At 42.7% G+C, this 19,683-nt stretch overlaps 1 protein-coding gene across 5 annotated transcripts in view; it reads right to left on the bottom strand.

The window, feature by feature from the left end:
- Positions 1-19,683, bottom strand: part of NOL4 (nucleolar protein 4) — a 428,227-nt gene that overhangs the window by 16,510 nt on the left and 392,034 nt on the right. For all 5 annotated transcript variants that reach the window (XM_075353310.1, XM_075353311.1, XM_075353313.1 and 2 more), the window contains one exon: positions 2,494-2,674. In XM_075353310.1, the coding sequence (XP_075209425.1) occupies positions 2,494-2,674 (181 nt within the window). The remainder of the gene's footprint in view (positions 1-2,493; positions 2,675-19,683) is intronic.

Genomic DNA, 19,683 nt, shown 5'->3' with positions numbered 1-19,683 from the left:
GTTTTGACCACAAAAATGCTAAAAATACGCTTGCGTTTTTATTGCGTTTTACATGCTTTTTCATTGTTTAAAGTCAGATGCGTTTTGAATGCAAATACATTACTAAATAAAGTTTAAACATTCAAAAACAATGAAAAAAACGGGAAAAAATGATAACAAATATCATGATTAATATCAAACACAAAATAGCTAATTTTATTAAAATTATAACTGTGTTCTAATATTTATGCATAAAATAACGTGAAATTATGGATTTTCATTAATTTAATTGTTGGACTGTGTGTGTGTGTGTGTGTGTGTGTGTGTAAAGGGACATATCATGTCCTTAATATAAAGTAAAAAATGCATGCGTTTATTTTGTCAAAAAAGCATGCAATCTGCATCAAAAAAGCATGAAAAACGCTAGAATTTTGATTTCGAATGCGTTTTTAAAGTTCTCATTGACTCTAATGTTAGCAAAACGCTGCCAAAATGGCAAAAACAATTGACATGCTGCTTCTTTAAACGCAGAGATTTTGCCAAATTTTCTGCAACTGAAACGCTGCGTTTTTAACAGCATTGTGCGCACAAGAAAGCCCAAATTCCCATAGAGTTTGCTTGAAAATCAAAACGCATGCAATTTGGCATTAAAACGCTGCAGTTCAAAACGCTGCAGAAACGCATGAAAAAACGCAAAGTGCGCACATAGCCTGACAGGCGCTTCTGGGGTTCTCATCCTTGGGGAGCCCCTAGTGAATGGGGGGCCCAAATTCCTACCATCCTTTAAAACAATAGAATTGAACATAACTGGTATTGCAGTATGCTTGACTAATAAAATATCATATTTACCATACACTGTATACCCCCAAAAATTAATAAAATTGAAATGGCAGAATTGCACCTTTTTATTTATATTGCTTTCCAAAAATAACAACAAGAGATCTGAAGGTCAACAACTAGAAACAAAAAAAGTTATTGCTCTTGGAATCTGAGAAAGGAAAAAATCAAAGGCAAAAAATGGGCCTACTGGGACTCTTTTGCCCAAATCTGGAGCCGCCTCCGAGTCTTGGGATATAATATAATAATAATATTCAGGCTGCTCTATTTTTTGCCTCAGGCTATGTGCGCACGTTGTAGATTCGGTGCAGAAATTTTCTACATCAAATTTGCACCTTTGGGTAGAAAAATGCACGAAAAACTGCATGGGGCTTTGGGGTGTTTTTGTGACATGCGTTTTTCTTAATGAAGTCAATGGGTGTAAGGCTATGTGCCCACGTGTGCGTATTTTATGCAGTTACGCTGCGATCTGCACTGCAGCGTAACTGCATGCGTCCTGCGTCCCCAGCATAATCTATGAAGATTGTGCCTAATCCATTCCCACGTGGTGTAATAGAACGCAGCGATTCGGCTGCTGCCCGAAGTGCTGCGTTCCAAGAAGTGACATGTCACTTCTTTCGTGTGCTTTGCATGCAGCCCCCGCTCTGTCTATGGCAGGGCTGCATCCAGAGCGCATGAATTCTGCAGTCACCGAAGCTTCAGAACGGAGCTTTTCAGCTGCGCTCTGAAGCGCACATGCAGTGACGTTACGCTGCTGTGCAGAGCGCACACACGTGGGCACATAGCCTAAGGGCTAATTAACGCCGGGAAAAAAGCACCAACAATTGACATACTGCAGATTATTTTCTGCATGATATCTGCAAGTAAAAATAAGCAATGTGCACAGCACTTCAGAATTCTCATTGACTTTGCTGCTATAGCTGGCATAAACATAGGCATGCAGATTTGTGTCATAATCTGCACCAAAAACGCACTGTGCGCACACAGCCTTAGAGATCCTCCTACTGATATGGGGGATCGTATAATATTATTATTGAGGAATTGTTTTTGCAGTTATCAGATAAAGCCTTCAAGTAGATTTAAGATGGTTATATGGTGTAAATGTTAGTGCATACACATGTACATAGGACTTAAAGGGGGAGTCCATACAGTAGGTAATGATGAGCAGCGATCGTACACATTGAATAAAGCAGTACAGTGCAACTCCGTTCAATGTGTTTTCATCTGGCTACTTCTAGATCTCATAAAAAGCTGATCACTAGGGGTGTTGGGCGTTGGATCTTCACCAATGACTTATCTGCGGTATGGGTCATCAATAACCCAGGCCTAGACAACCCCCTTTAAAGCTACTGTTCGTTGTTATCAGCTGTTTATACATAGGTGCTCTATGAGGCAACTTTTGATTCTGCCCGCTTGCCAGAAGAGGTCCAGTCCATTACATGTGCAAATGTGAACATTGTTAGTCTTTCATATTGCAGTCGTCACTAAAACGAGACGTATTTAATATTTAGTAGCGGCCTAACGGCTTGCAGGAAGGCTAACCATCAGTCACATATGTACAATGGCGGTATGAAATATCACACGTGACCCTTGTGGCTTATTATATGATTATTCTAATTGTGCACCTCAGAGCAGCCTGTAATGAAATGCTGCAGGAGGAATTCCAGAGAAACTCACCACTGTTAGAAGTATCGGAGAGGTTTAGTAGGCCTCCTCCTAGCCCCCGGTAGCTATGGTAACTGTAAGTCCCATTGCCATTGATGTATAACACCTCTTGCGTGCTGGATACAGCGGACGTGGAGTAAGTGACCTGTGCAGTTTCTTGTTTGAGTGGTTTATCGGTTAGTGCCGGTTCATCCTGCAAAGACAAGGTGTGAACATGTATATCAGCCATGTATACAGTATTTATAGAATACAGCCCGTCTGTACATACATTGCAATGGGTGGTGCATCACGTGACAAATCCCTAAGACAACACATTACATTCTATAGGATTAAATGTAAAACTACAAACAGATGGTAACTAGTTTCATAATATAATCAGAATACTTTAATAGATCTTTTGGACCTGATGAGGCTGGTGAATTTACTTTGAAATTCCATGTTGACATGAAAATATTAAGCGGGCATTTTATGAGTCCAGTTAGAAAAGGTGATTTTGAAAGAAAAAAAAAGGATTATACAGTCAAAGTACAACAGCCCTATCAGGTCTAAAGTGATCTATGTAATAATGTATGTAGTTTGTCTTATGAAAATGGTAATAACGTTATAACATTAGTCTCTGTGCATACTAAAGGGGGCTTTACACGGAGCGACATTGCTAGCGATATCACTAACGACTGCACCCGCTCCCGTCGTTTGTGCGTCATGGGCAAATCGCTGCCCGTGGCGCACAATCTCGCTTGTCCGTGTCACACGTACAACCCTCCCTAACGACGTCGCTGTGGGCGGTGAACAACCTCCCCTGAAAGGGGGAGGTTCGTTCGGCGTCACAGCGGCGTCACAGAGAGGGCTGTGAATAGAAGCGGAGGGGCATAGAGCAGCCGCATCTCTGTCACTCCCACCTCGGTGCTCGTTGAGGACACAGGTACACTGTAGTTCGTCGTTCCCGAGCAGTCACACATAGCGATGTGTGCTGCCTCGGGAACGACCTGCGTCCTCAACAACCAATTTTTTGAAAATGAACAACGTGTCAACGATGGATGATTTGGTGAGTATTTTTCATCATTAACGGCCACTCGTTGGTATCACACGCAACAACGTCGCTAACGATGCTGAATGTGCGTCACGGAATCCGTGACCTCGGCGATATATCGTTAGATACGTCGTTTCGTGTAACGGGGCCTTTAGGCTACATTTATTATTCTTGGTGAAAAAAAAAGTGTGCGAGCCTATGCTTGTCAGTTACAAAATTATGTGAAGTTGGCGAAGTTAATTTCAAAGCGTATCTGTCATGGAAGTTATGGTTTTCTAAAAAAATGTAATTGATACTGTTACCATCAATCACTTACATGTCCTCTAATGCAAATTATTTTTCTATCACATTTATTTGTATATGATTGATACAATTTGTTATACATATATGATTTATGATGTTCCCTAACCAATATCTGGATGACCACATCTGGCTCTAGAATCGCTACATCTGTCTTAGACTGGAGTCACACTTGAAATGTTACTCGCGGGAGGATTGCATTGCACTTCCCAGATAAGCTGCCGACTCTTCTGACAGGAGCAGGTCATCTGTATATAAATACATGCAGCTGACCCTCGCCCGTCATGAGAGCCGGCGGTCGGTCTGGGCAGTGTGATATAATCCTCCCGCGAGTAACATTCAAGTGTGACTCCAGCCTTACCAGCTCTTCTGCACTAGTAGTACAATTTCTAAAGATGTATCTTGAAGCTCACTCATTTTTTATTTTCTCAAATCTACATTGGCGCCATTTGTTTTGTGGTTTGGTTCTTGGGATTATACTGCCAAATTAAAGATTACTGGCAGTCACAAATTAAACCAAGTCCCAGACTATGTTCTTTTTAACTCCGCCACATTTTTTAACAACCCATTACCCCTTTGATTGCAAACAATGCAGTTTCCCTAAAAAGTTTCATCCTGTACAATTTTTTGTTGAATATCAAAGGGGTGTGGGACCGACCAGGACAAGTTACACTCTGCACAAGGGTCTGAAAGTAGTTGCATGATTTTCCCATATGGTGAATACCAGGGGCGGACATACTATTGGTGCACCTTGAGCAGTCGCATAGGACTCCAAGAGGTCAGGGGGCCACGACCACCTCCTAAGCAGCAAGGAGCTTTAGACACAGTCACATTATTGGACACATATTGTACTAGCCCTCATCAGTCCGTGGCTGCCGCTGGTTCTTTCTTTGATTTACTCTATCTATTCTAAACCCACAGTGAATAAGAAAAAAGAAAACAAGACTTTTATACAGTCTTCTATACGCAATGGTGGTATATTTTATTTATATTCTAGACTCTAGAAAATCTCATCTGTGTAGCACAGGATTAACGCCATTCTTTCGTTCCTCTTAGACCAAGGTTAAGGACTGCACATTAGACACATAAAAGATTCTTTGCGGCACTGTACGCACCACGTCAGGCCTTTACCTTCGCCAGGAAGCGGCTATGTTTATTACTGAAGATCTGTGAATTTCTATAGACAAGGTCAATTACATTGAGAAACAGCGAATAAATGAGAAGAGCTGGCTGCAATACTTACTAGTCAACTACACATATAAGACTGCTGAAGAACCATGTGTGTTGTAATATGTTCCCTCACAAAGGCTACAATAGAGGGGGTAAGATGGCAGCTTAATACCGTCAGGTCATTAAACCGCTTCAGCTATGGATATCCCTATAAGACTAAGAAGTGACGATATTAAGTTCTACTTTTGTTAGATGTATCCGCCATGCCTAGCCTTGGAATCATCAATTACAATTTAGTTTCAATGAAGGATAATAATTGAAACTGAAGACAAAAACAAAACATCATTCCACAGGTATATGCTAAAAGAAAAGGCTGCAAACCTCAAGGAGATGTGTATACCATATACTGGCCAGGGGAATGGCAACAATACAGGGAGAGGGCAACAAGCTCAACATATTCCTGCAGGGCAAGGAAAGCATTGTACAAATCTGCTTTAGGCTATGTGCGCACGCTGTGGATTTAACGCGGATTTTACCGCAGATTTGCCGCGGATTTGCTACAGAAAATGTATCTAACATTTCTGCAGTCATTCCCCAGCAAAACTTAAAGGTATAAAAAATGCTGTGTGCACACTGCGTTTTTTTTATACCTGTGGATTTACCCACGAAATTTCCTCTGCGGAATTAATGTGCATGTCACTTCTTTTCTGCAGGTACCTGCGGTTTTTGCCATAGATAATGGTAAAAATCTGCAGCGACCAACCTGCGGCAAATCCGCACCAAAACAACACCAAACCGCGGCAAAACAGCATGCGGATTTCGTTGCAGTTTTGGTGCATTTTTTTACCACAGGTGCAGGATTCTTTCAGAGGGTCTGGATTTTCCCTAAGAAAAAGTCAATTTCTAGTGCGCACATGGCCTTAAAGGGAATCTGTCACCAGGTTTTTGCAATGTAATCTGAGAGGAGCATAATGTAGAGACCTTGATTCTAGAGATGTATCACTTACTGGGCTACTTACGCTGGTTTAACATCAGCGTTTTTCTGTCACAGTGCCGGATCCTGCACAATTGCGGTACAGTTCATTACAGTTCACAGGCATTGCAGCAAGCTCCGGTCACATGCGGTCATGTGACCACAGCATGTGACAGCATGACCGGAGTTTGCCGCGATGCCTGTGAACTGTAATGAACTGTACCGCAATTGTGCAGGATCCGGCACTGTGACAGAAAAACGTTTATGTGAAGCCTGATTTAGTGCAGTTTTTATAAAGTCACTGTTTTATGAGCAGGAGATTATCATTATAGAACTAGTAAACCTTCTGCCATGTGGTCCTACATCTTTATGAGATCTGTATAACCCCACCTATACCACTGATTGGCAGATTCTTGTGTTAGGCTGGAGTCACACTTGCACGAGTCTCACATCGCATCACCCAACATGGTCGCATACTCTCCTGACAGGAGCGGGTCGGTTGTATGTATCTCTTTGCAGCTGAGATGCTCCTGTCCGGAGAGCTGCAGGCCGTGCCGGGTGATGTGATGTGAGACTCGGGAGAGTTACATGCGAGGCACTCGCATAACACTGTATATGGGCAAAAAGCTACTTATCAGTGGTGTGGCTGGGGTTATATAGAGCTCAGTATTCAGAAAACTGCTAGATTAGCAGCAGAGAGAGTAGTGATTTTTTCAAAATGACATCAAGCAGCTCAGTAAGTGACACATCACTAGAATCAGGGTCTCTGTCTCTACATTATGCTGCTCTCAGATGGGGAGCAAAAACTTGCTGACAGATTCCCTTTAAAGGGAACCTGTCAGTTCCCCTGACTATCCCTAAGCACTGCTATAGCGGTATGGGTGCAGATTTCTTTATGCTGAATAAATGTTTTATATGCCATACTAGTGTTTGAAGGATTTGCTTCTATCCTGCAGTGTCACATATGCTAATGAGGCAGGGGCGTTTCTTCCCATGGGTTAGTCCTGACTCTGATACAATCACACCTCGGTGATTGGCAGCCCCCATACCATAATGAATAATGTATGCAAGCTGTCAATCATTCCCAGGGAGGAATAATTAAAAGAGCCAAGGTCTAGTCTGTGGCACGAGATTCCTGATTAGGATATGAGACTCTACAGGATAAAAGGTCATTCCACAAACACTGCAGCATTAGTAATCGCCAAAAACACATCAACTAAAGAAATCTGCACCCATACAACAAAACGAGCGGCTACAAACAATCAGAGGTCCATACAGGTTCTTTATAAAGTTCTCATGCAACTAAAATGTTGGCACTTGTCCAACCGATATTTCTTCTGACTCACCCATACACATGCATGCTCGGTTCAGCCGAGCGTACAACTGTTTTTAATAATGTGAACATGCCAATCCTTCTTTTCCAAAACAGGAAACATATTATTAGCATGTCACCAATATCCCATTGTAGAGGTCCCCCCGAAATTCCGGATTGATTTGTACAGACACAGTATAGCTGTAATGTTGTACAAAAAAAACTATGATACGACATGTATATGAATGTGTATATTTGTACAATATACAGTATATCTCTTCACTGAGATTTGTATCTTAACATTAAATTCATAAATATAAAAAAAAAGAATGATTTAAAGAATTACCACGGTACATACTATTCAGTAATAGAGGGACTTTGAGGGACAATGAGATATTGTATGGTGTGTCCACTAGATGGCACTGCAGCAAATCTATGAGCAGCCGGTTACTAGAGAGGGTGAGAGCGATTACTCCACTATAAAAATGGATTTTACGGTTTAGAAAACTAATATGGTATGTACTTCTGTCAGCACATCACTGCGCCCAACAGCAATGGACATTTGTACCCTAATGAGAACTACAATAGAGTAGAAGGGGCAATGCTAATTTTTGAGAGGTCTGCAGGTTTATTATCAGATCACTGCTATTGACATAAGAGCTCTTGTGGTTATGCCATCCCTCAATATAATTGTTAAAATCTTCCTAAACCTGCACCTTTACTTTAATTGTTAACCAGAAAGAGATCCCGGCTCCTCTCCAGTTGTGTCTATTTTAGTAAATGTGCCACCCCGCAGCGGTCGAACCGCTCGGATCTGGGGGTGATTGCTCGTGGCTCGAGGGTCTCCGGACCCAGGGGCTAGGGGCCATACTCAAATGAAGAAGGGGCTATTTACAGGGGAGATATATATATATATATAAATATAGTTTGTGACTCCACCCGTGGTGTACGGTAATTGGGAGTACCGCTGCTGCCACTGGGAGTACCCGGGGTGATGGAGTGGGGCAGCAAGATGACGTGACCCTCCACGGGTAGGAAAAGGTCCCGGGACTCTGGATGGTGGTATGGGGTGCAGGGGGAGCGCAGGCTCACTGGTTGCAGCTGGTTGCAGTGGTTAATCTGGTACTCACTCAGCAATAAATCAGACGCTGAAAACAGGGTAAACCAAGTCTCTGGATGCCGCTGCCCTCTTGGGGGAGCTCGCCCAGGTCCCGTCCACTGCAGCACTGCCTGGTGGTCTGTGACCTGCCTCCTGGCACAGTATTTTTAGAGTGTCCTTTGTGGCCCATTAGCTTGGAGCTTTCCAGGCCCCGCTCCCCACTGTGGCTAAGTAGAAGAGCTTGCTCTCAGGGGCTCACACTTGGGATTTCAGTGTGTTGCTTGCTTGGAAATCCCTATCCCCCTCGTTGCGCTAGTGCCACCGATCTCTGAGCTTCGTGGGAACAGTCCATAGAGGCCCTGTCCTTTGCAGGCTAATTGCCGGGTTGCTTGAAGCTTCTCCCTGACCTAGGGTCCGTGTAAGATTGTGCAGAACCCTGTGACGACCTGACTAGTCCAGGGCGTCACATAAATATTTGTATTCACAATTAAAGAACAATTATAGAGTTATTTTCAAAAACTTTGCATTGTGTTATTCCTCTGTTTTCCTCCTAGATAATAAATGGGTGTAACTAGTTGGTGGTGTGTCCCTACACACTCTTGGACCATGTGTGCACATTGAGTATTTTGTGAGGTTTTTTTAGCTCGGTATTTGTAAGCCGAAACGCAGAAGTGGTGCTCGTATTTCTATTATACTTTTCCTCTGATTGATCCACTCCTGATTTTGGATTATAAAGACTGAGGTAAAAACTCACCAAGCACTCAAAGTGTGCACATGGCCTCAGGGAAGAGTCACACGGCTGTATAACTCAGATGAGGATCGCAACGCAATGCTCGGACTGGTTGTCAACTCTCCCAACCAGCGTGTGATAGCTGCATAGAAACATGGCTCCCTACTATGGAAGTACAGAAAGAGGGGCAAATTATGCCACCTTGCAACACCCCAAGCCACACCCATTTGCCATTTAATTCTGCCCTGGCAAGAGGAGATGTCAGTGGGGCGGTGGCAGTGAGGGACATTCAGCAGATGCTCGAGACTACAGGGCGTAGACCCAAACTGGGACTTTCCATTGTATCCAGGATGGTTGGGACTAGAGATGAGTGGATCAATTCACAAGACTCCATTCCAACGTCCAGGTCAGTGGTACCCGATGGCTGGACGGGAGGCCATGAATCTCTTACCTTCTTTAGTGGCTTTTGATTATTCAGGACTGGTGCAACGTTATTTGTGCTTCCTGCTCATTCCTAATTGGGACCTGTGGATTTATTTATTTTTTTCTTTCATTCATAGTTGTAGCAGACTGAACTTTCTTATTTTTATGAAAGCGTCACTATATGACATGCTGCTTTTCTGTGCCTGTAAGGCCGTGTTCACAAGTCGCATAAATGCTGTGTGTTTTTGCTTTCTGCAGGTTCCCCTCCAAACTAAAATTGAACAATTTCCTCTGATTATTGCATATTTGCTGCATTTTTTAATGCCTTTTTCCCCTTATTTGATTAGTTTTTCGTGCAGTTGTGAAGTTGCGTTTTTAAGTGTTTTTATAGCACAGAAAAGCAACTGCAGTTTTTTAGATGCTTTTTTTCAGGTTCCACAAAGAAAAAAAAAAAGCACAAAACCCGTACAGTTCAGCCAAGATTTTAGTTGCATAGTGGGCACAGTTTTCATAAAATCACATCCACTTTGCTTTGACAGTTAATCATAGCAGAATTTCTGTGAAAAAAAAAATCAGCTGAAAAAAGCAGCATTTACGCTACATGTGAACACAGCCTAAATGTCCAAGCAAAGTGGATAACATTGGATAGCACAGTCCAACTTATATGCAAATGTAAGCGTACCCTAACCTTGACAATTATGTTGCCAAATCATTTTTATGACATAATAAATGCTGTAAAATCAAAACCTAAAACACTATTGGGGAATTTCATATTTTGGGCAATTCACTGCACTTGGAATTTTCCCATTTTCAAATACATTGAATAGTAAAATGAATGTCTTCATTCACTAATTGCCCAGAGGAGCATTGCAGCTATAAGACTCCTCACCCCTGACAGCCAGATTGGTTTGTCAATCTCCGGAAGGAGAAAGGTTTTGCCCTTAGAACCCAGTAGAGCTTCTCATACAGCCAGATCAGACCTTATACTTTGCACTGACGAGGGACAATCTCACCGAAACATCGTATCTGCAAATTCAGGTACTGATCTGGCATAATTGCTAAGTCATATGAAAAGGCTTGTTAAAGGGTAACTTTTGACTTTTAGGATTGCTACTTCAAATAGGAGGCATTAGAGTTTGTCTCCTTCCTCCCTGAAGAGACAATTTGAATCATTCACTAATACAACTCGTCCTGAAAAAACAAGACATTATATGATTGAGGCATAGAGATAAGTGGACCTGTGGAAGTTTGGTTCGGTAAGTGCAGCCGGACTTTAGATAAAGTTCGGTTTGGGACCCGGACTTGCCCTGAACCCCAATGGAAAACACAAATTGGGCAGTTCATCTCTTCGCCCACATGGAGCTAGCCAAAAACAGATCACTTCCGGGGGTAGGTGAGTGGGGTTTTTCCTTTTTTTTTGTTTGGTGCACACAACATCCGATCACGCTGTTGTTACCCCAAGTGCGAGCTGTTCACTGCAAGTGGCTCGCACTGGGCCGAGCACCAAGCGAACCCGAGCACAGCGATGCTCGCGGGAGTGGTTTTTATGAGTAAAGCACTTGAACTCCAAAGCCGAACTCTGTTTTTTTTGTAAAGTCTGTGCTTCATACAAACACCAAACCTCGTGTTCACTCATCTCTAAAGAGGAGAAAAAGGCAAAATAGCATGGTCAAGAAGGATTTAACGATTACAATTTTATGTGTTGGCTCTCATGAATTGGCCAACTTGTGTGCTAAGTACCTAATTTATTAACATTGTTTCTATAGTTGTAATGCAATTCCAATATCATATATTCATTGTTAAAGAGAACCAACCAGCAGGATTTCCACATATAAAGTAATGCCAGTGCTATACTGGTGCTAGGATGCTGAATGTAAGCATAACTTTTGTTCAGTGATTGGATGTTTTATTTCAGAAATATGTGCAAGTAAAGTTCCAGAAATGCACTGCTATTTGATTGACAGGTGCAACAGAAAGGGAATATGTGAGTTGGGCTTTGCTACCTAGTCTCACCCCATCTGCCTGCCTGGCCTTCCTCCCCCTGTCCCTGTCATAGACGTTAATTCCAGCGCAGGCAGACAGCCAGAGAGCAAGCCCCACATACTCCCTTCCTGTTGCACCTGTCAATCAAATAGCAGTCAATTGCTGCAACTTTACTTGAACATATTTCTGAAATAAAACATCCAATCTCTGAACAAAAATTCAGCATCCTAGTGCCAGTATAGCACTGGCTTTACTTTATATATGAACATCCTGATGGTTGGTTCCCTTTAACATAGCATTTCAGAATGCAGCTGTATTTATTTATTTTTTATTATATTGACTAATTGTCTTGGCTTGCCCCTGTTCACACTTGTCCTATTCTTAGAGGTGCTGGTCAATTTTTTTGATATCTTAAAAGGAAGAGGAAAGAAAAAAATCAAAATGGCATGGTCAGGAAGGAGTTAATGATTACAATTTTAGGTGTTTTACACACTTTCTACACAATGGGGAGTGGTTTTCTTTAAAAGGGCTGTGGCTTGCCGGTAAGGGGGTGGCCTAACAAGGTGCACTGTATGCACTAAATTTTACGGGCAAATTTATGCCGCAAAGTAAGCCAACTAATAAGTGGTGCAAATTTAGACAAGACAGTGCAAAGATGCTTCACAGATATCAAGCAACATGAGCCACTATAATAAATACGGAGAGTTTTAAAACTGACTTGTCTAACAATTACACTGTACTGATAATTATGGCCTCTGTTTCAAGGCCAATTTTATGGAGCAACTTTGCAAAGTGACTCAAGTTTTCAGCAAATCTGATGTATACCAGGATTTGGACAAGATTCGCCCCTGGGTATCAGGGGCTGCAATAGGTGGGGAGGGAGCTGACTGCAATATTATACACCATGGAGTCATTTATTTGCCATATTATCTACTGATCCTGAATATGGGGTAGCCTCACAAGTCTGAGTGTCCTGCAGAGTCCTCTCTGCTGCCCCCGGCCACAGGGCTTTATTGAACCTCTTGCTTGTTAGCAATATCCTGTTTGATTAGTGCTCCTTGGCAACAGCCCCTTGTTACCTGGTAACCAGCAAGACTGAATGGACCAACCAGGGGTAAATCATTAACATTGCAAAATCCTGCATACAAAGCCATGGATTTCCCTCCATCACATGGCATGTGCATGCACTGGAGAGAAAGCTGATGCCTTTAGTTGGACCTCTCTTTGGGTGGAACAAGGGAACAAGTAAACACTTGCATCAAGCTGATCTGTACGGGCTGCTGCTATGACAACTATCCAGAGGCAAATGTCAGGTCAGCTTGCAGCATATGTGTCTAGTCCATAATTGCTTTGTCAGAGACCTAATAGCTGCCTTCATCTGCCTCTAGAGTCCTTAAGAGCTATAAGCAATACTTCTTGCAATTTTTAATGATGAGGTGTTCAATTTACCACTTCAATTTTTTTGTTTTTTTAACTTTTTCACAGTTAGTTCTCGAGTATTTGAGACATGCGTCTCTGAAATGGAGGTGTCCTGCCAGAATCCAGTAGTCATAGCAGACAAGGGTATTCTTCATTCATTATTACCGCCATCACTAATATATGGACACAATTCCTGATACACGACCAGCTGGGGGGGAAACAGCAGGGTACCATGAGAGAATAAAGCACAGGAACCCAGGCACAGACTGGTCCATGTCAGGGCGACCAAAGGCTAGAGAACAGGAGGGACCACCAACAGCATTACTGGTTTGCATGGGGGCCTAATGCTGACTAAAGGCCGCTTTACACGGTACGATTTATCGTGCGTTCGCATAAACGATCGCACCCGCACCCATCGTTTGTGCATTACGGCCAATTTGTCGCACAAAGTCGGTAACCCCCTATCACACGTACTTACCTACCGAACGACCTCGCTGTGGGCGGCGAACATCCGCTTCCTTAAAGGGGGAGGGACGTTCGGCGTCACAGCGACGTCACATAGCGGCCGGCCAATAGAAGCGGAGGGGCGGAGATGAGCGGGACATAACATCCCGCCCACCTCCTTCCTTCCGCGTAGCCGTTGGGACGCAGGTGAGCTGTGTTCATCGTTCCCGGGGTGTCACATGGAGCGATGTGTGCTGCCTCGGGAACGATGAACAACCGGCGCGCAGAAGGACAATCGATTTTTTGAAAATGAGCGACGTGTCAACGAGCAACGATAAGGTGAGTATTTTTGCTCGTTCACAGTCGCTCGTAGCTGTCACACGCTACGATATATCAAACAATGCCGGATGTGTGTCACTAACGACGTGACCCCGACGACATATCGTTAGATATATCGTAGCGTGTAACGGGCCCTTTAGCCTACATATGCACATTGATCCCACTTCTGTGAGTCTTGGATGATATCCCATATTGACTTATCTACCTTCTGGGTAAACTCATCTTGGACTATGGTTTAAAAAAAAAAAAAAAAATCACCACTTGGGTGTTGATGGAGTCTTTTTCCACTAGATCCTATAGAATACTGAAGTGATGTCATTGCTGCAGCCAAAACATTGAGAAAAAAAAGACAGTCTTAAGCGGGCTTTACACGCTGCGACATCGCTAATGCGGAGTCGTTGGGGTCACGGATTTTGTGACGCACATCCGGCCGCATTAGCGATGCCGTTGCGTGGGACACCGATAAGCGATTTTGCATCGTTGCAAAACCGTGCAAAATCGCTAATCGGCGACACGGGGGTCCATTCTCAATTATCGTTACTGCAGCAGTAACGAGGTTGTTCCTCGTTCCTGCGGCAGCACACATCGCTGCGTGTGACGCCGCAGGAGCGAGGAAGCTCTCCCTACCTGCCTCCCGGCCACTATGCGTAAGGAAGGAGGTGGGCGGGATGTTACGTCCCGCTCATCTCCGCCCCTCCGCTGCTATTGGGCGGCGGTTCAGTGACGTTTCAGTGACGTCGCTGTGACGCCGCACGGACCGCCCCCTTAGAAAGGAGGCGGTTCGCCGGTCACAGCGACGTCGCCGGACAGGTAAGTATGTGTGACGGCTCTGGGCGATGTTGTGCGGCACGGGCAGCGATATGCCCGTGTCGCGCAACAGATGGGGGCAGGTACCCACACTAGCGATATCGGGACCGATATCGCAGTGTGTAAAGTAGCCTTTAGGCTATGAGTGCGCAGCATCTTTTAGACACTTGTGCAGTGGCTGAACTTTTCCAAGCAAAAACACCAGTGGTCACTTACCTGAAGCTATTTTGCCAGTGATTTTTCCATTGTTCTTATGGCGGCTCTGAAGCTGGAGTCTTTTACTCTATACTGTGAAGTGAGTGGTATCAGAACAGAAGCTGACTGAAGAATGAGGTTGTCACGTACAAAAACATGAGGCACTTAAAATAGGTGACATACCATGGAACATGTGCTCAGCAATGTCATTTTGACAATGCCGTGCATTATGTTCAATTAATGTGGCACTTTTTTTAGTGCTTTCCATGCTGAAGAAGCTGACTAATTCTAAAATATTACATTTTCTACATAAACATTTTTTTTTCCCAAAGGGTGGCAAGTCACAGACAGTAAACCCCTCTAGGTGCAGAGAAGATGGAGAGTTTAATTTCTTCAGCTTCTCCATTGCCTGTCTCTGTGTATATTAGACTGCACTCGGATGTCATCAGTGCAGTCTGATGTTACAGACACACCCAAAGACTTGTATGGGTGCATTTGATCCAAGATACGCTGCCGATCGCAGCATACAGCGTAACCAAATCGGCATGAGAAAAAAAACACTCGCACTTCCCCATAGTATAAAGACCCCGTCACATTTAACGACTTTCCAGCGATGCCGATAACGATACGACCTAATAAGGATCGCTGGTAAGTTGCTTCATGGTCAATGGTGAGATGTCAAACAGTCAGATTTTCCCAATGACGCAGCAACGATACAGCGACCGTAGCGACCTGTATAACAATCTCAGGTGTATGTGTCTGAGCTCTGAGTCGTCAACGAGGTCGTTGGTAAGTCATCAAACACTCCGATGCATCCTGCCCAGCAGGACCTTGACGATGAAAAAGTGGTCCAGGCCATTCCGACACGACCAACGATCTCACAGCAGGGGCCTGGTCGCTGCTATGTGTCAAACGTAGCGAGATCGCTGGCAAGGTCATTGTTGCGTCACAGAATCGGTGACTCAGCAGCGATCTTGCTAGCGATCTCACTATGTGTGAAGGTACCTTAACACTGAATCGAGTGCTATCTGATAAAATATCAGATAGCACTCATCCGTGTTATACAGTGGTGAGAGAGTGAGCCCTTAAGAGCACTTCCCAGTAGCATACATTCAATCCTGCAGACCTCAAAGCAAAATAACCAACAGGGCCATGAAGAATCACAGGTCTCTATTGGTAATTATAAGGCCCCCCCAGCCTCCGGTTTCTACTGCCACACCTGCACCCACTACAGTTACGCCCCTGGCCATTCTGTAATAAACTGATATAAGCACATAATGTGTGTGATATAATGTAGAGGAAGTATATAACTACTGTACGAACATAGGGGTAGATTACTAAAATTGCAAAGGAAAAGAGGAGGGGGAGTAGTCGCAAAATACTAACTAATCAATTTGACTACTCCTTATTTTTTTTTAAAAGAATCCTCTAAAAATGGGAGCTAATATCTGCTTGGTTGATACGGGCTTGTCTATCTTGTTTCCTTCCACTAATCTTGATAACTCTTCCCCATTATGTAATGATTGACGCTGACTTTACTAACAAATGATCCACCGTCATCAGTCCTTGTAGAGACTCCGCAGAGAGTGATAGTTACTTATACTAATGCATTGCTTATAAAGTTATCACTCCCAAAATGTATCCTACACCTGAACGGTAACGCTGCTCCAGGCAGAATGAATGTTTCCCACTCACTGCACATTAGAAAGAGTCATAGTCACCGGCGCTCCAATGTTACTCCCACAACTCTAACCGATGTGAAGTCAGATGTCACTGTCATGTATATGCTGAAAATGTATTATGATCAATATCCACTATACGCAGACGTAACGTCACATCACCAAACCTCTCATAGCGACATTTAGGTATCAGTCACTCAACAGACTAGAAGCCTTGAGGATGAAGCTCAATGTGGGGAAGTCACTATGAGGGCACGTTACAGGCCTGGCTTCTGGCTGTGTTGCCACTGTGTGCTACAAAGGTATCAAAGTGTCGCACAATGTTTGATACATTTTGCACATTTTTAGATATAACATTACCCTGACTTCAAGCAGCATGTGTGTTGATTATGGGTCAATAACTGGTGTTTGGAACTCAATATAAAATCTCTATCTGCTTGAAATGTTTCACTGTTTCACATTCTAATATGGAGTGGCAAGAAGATGGAAGAAATCCCTTCACGTGCACTAGATCTTGTGTCTTTTTGCTCAGAAATTATCCATGTAAGCGATACAAACCCTGAATATCAGTGTAGCAGAGATAACGCAATCACACAGGTGCTACGTTTTTTCCAGGGGCACCATAGTCAAAGAAACATAAAAGAGACCTCTAAAAAACGAGAGCCGATATCTGACGTTCTTTTCGTTTTTGGTGCATGCATATTCCCCAGCCCTCCATGTGATCTATTCATTAAGAACAATTTCATATGAAATCATTAGTCCGTGTATACACGATGTAAGTGCACTGCGTCTTTTCAGATGGAAAATTGCAACAACAAAAAGAACACAGCAAATAAAATTGCAATATGTGAACATGGTCTAATCTATTCTATTCTCCCCTTCAGCAAAGATCATAACCCCATTGTGATGTTTTATGCAAAATTCTGTTAACCAATACAATTTAGTTGTTGCAGTTTAATTCATCCTAAATCTCTAATACAATATCATAAATGAGAAGGAAGCACGTTTTACTGAATATGTGCAATATAACTAAACTACAATAGCCAGATAGTGCATGCTGTATGGCCACATTTATATGAGTACTGGAGGTGTCAGCCATCATGACATAACTATTTAGTAAGTTTTTGTGTTCCTTAGACTGTTAGACTATTGTTACCCCTGGAAATGTGTGAATAATTGGCCAGTGGGCACTGCCATTGCCCTCGACAATAAGTCCTGTCTCTTCACTGTTACAGTATAGAATGAGTGCTGCCATTATCAGACTCTATAGGGACTCACTGCATTGACAAAGAGAACAGTAACGCCCCAGTTGTAAATCAATTCATACTTTTCCATGATGAACAACAGAGGAAAAACGCACCACAAATGCCTCAAACGTCTTCATCAAATGCTAATGCAAATGCCCCAATTCATTACGATTGGCATTTTGCATGCAGTTTTGATGAAGTTTCCGATGGAGTAATATGTACCAATTTTAATAAACTTTAATGAATTTAAAGCATAATTCAGCAGCTGGGCGCCCTTGTAAGAAATACACTGCAGTCAGGGTAGGTACATGCCACTTCTGTGGTGTAAAGTATGATGAGATTTTTGGCTGGGCTCGGTCACACACCTTTCTCGCTAAGCTCCATTTACATTTCAAAAAATGATGGATCTGGCTGTAAACAGCGAAAAAAGGGCAAAAATCTCAAAAGTGTGAGGTGCGCAAAAATGACGCAACATTTAAGACAGTTTTACACCACAATTCTTGCTAAAACTGATGAATCAGGGCCAAAATCTTGAGAAAAGATGAACCACAATAGCTATTTTTATGGTGCTGCAAGCATTTACTGAAGTTGACAGAGCTGGGGAGCAGATGAGTCCTCTCAAAAGCTCCATATGTGACACATGGTCTAAACCCCTCTTCCAGTGAAGTGGAAGAATACAAGTTGAAACACTATATCCTTCAAAATCAAAAACAGGGGCGGACATATCATTGGTGCAACTTGTGTGGCCGCACAGGGGCTCAAGAGGTCAGGGGGCCTAATTCTACCTCCAAAGTAGGTGGAATTGTGCATTATGATGAATTTTTGTGCTGCAAAGGGCCCATATATTGTTTTTGCACAGGGGTCCTCTTCTGTCTGTGTCCACCCTTGTGCAAAAGTAATGAAATGTCCCTACAGTGGGTTCTGATTTCAGCCAAGTTCCCCCATTGAGTATTTTATGTCTTTTTTCTGCTAAATATATTGATACACAAAATCCGCAAAATATTACCACTCCAGCAAAGTGGAAGAGATATTTCACGCCCAATATTTTTTTTTTTTAACGCTGTAGAAATTGACCTGTTTGGGCACTTTTTTTTGCAAGTTCGCAACATGTCAATTTCTCTTGCAGTAAGGCTGTGTCCGCACTTTGCGTCGTCCTACTTGGAGTTCAAAACGCACCCTCTGGCAGTAATTGATTTGCCAAAGTTGCTTTTGCTCACAAAATAGCACTAAAAACGCATGCGTATTTACCGCGTTTTATGCGCTATTTCCATGCTTTTCCATTGCGTTTTGAAAGATGCGTTTTGAACATAAAGACACTGATAAATAAAGTTTAACTAGTCAAACACAATGAAAAAAGGGGAAAAAAAAGGAACACATAAATATAGAAATGATAAAAAAAATAGTTATATTTCATAGAACTATAGCGTTTTTTTACTATTTAGCGGTAAAATAGCATTAAATTTATATTTTTCATTAATTTAATTGTCGGACTATGTGTGTAAAGGGACATATTATTCCATTATTTTGAAGTCAGAAATGCATGCATTTTGGAAGTCAAAAACACCTTGTTTCTGCAGCTAAAAAGCAGGTAAAACGCTAGAATTTTGATATTTCTTGCTTTTTGCTACTTCTCACTGACTTCAATGTTAGCAAAACGCAGCCCACATGGCAAAAACAATTAACATGCTGCTTCTTTGAACGCATGGTTTTTGCCACAAAATATGCAAATTAAACGCTGTGTTTGGAAATGTAAAGTGCGGACTAGAAATCCCCATTTTCCATAGACTTTGCTGGAAAATCAAAAAACATGCATTTTGGCATGAAAACGCTGCAGCTCAAAACGGACCTAAAAAGTAGCTGAAATGCAGGTGAAAACGGAAAGTGCGGACACAGCCTAAATGTGTATTTTATTTGCAGATTTTCCCCTATAGACTTGAAGGAAATGTGGCTAGTCTGCACTTAAAAAACTCACATACGTCTTAAGTGCGTAATGCAGTAATAAACGCATGTGATATTACAGGACTTCACCAATAAAGTTTTATGAAAGCTAAG

Source organism: Anomaloglossus baeobatrachus, chromosome 6 (genome assembly GCF_048569485.1).
Source record: "Anomaloglossus baeobatrachus isolate aAnoBae1 chromosome 6, aAnoBae1.hap1, whole genome shotgun sequence".
Lineage (NCBI taxonomy): Eukaryota > Metazoa > Chordata > Amphibia > Anura > Aromobatidae > Anomaloglossus > Anomaloglossus baeobatrachus.
This window is presented reverse-complemented; position numbering and strand designations above follow the sequence as displayed.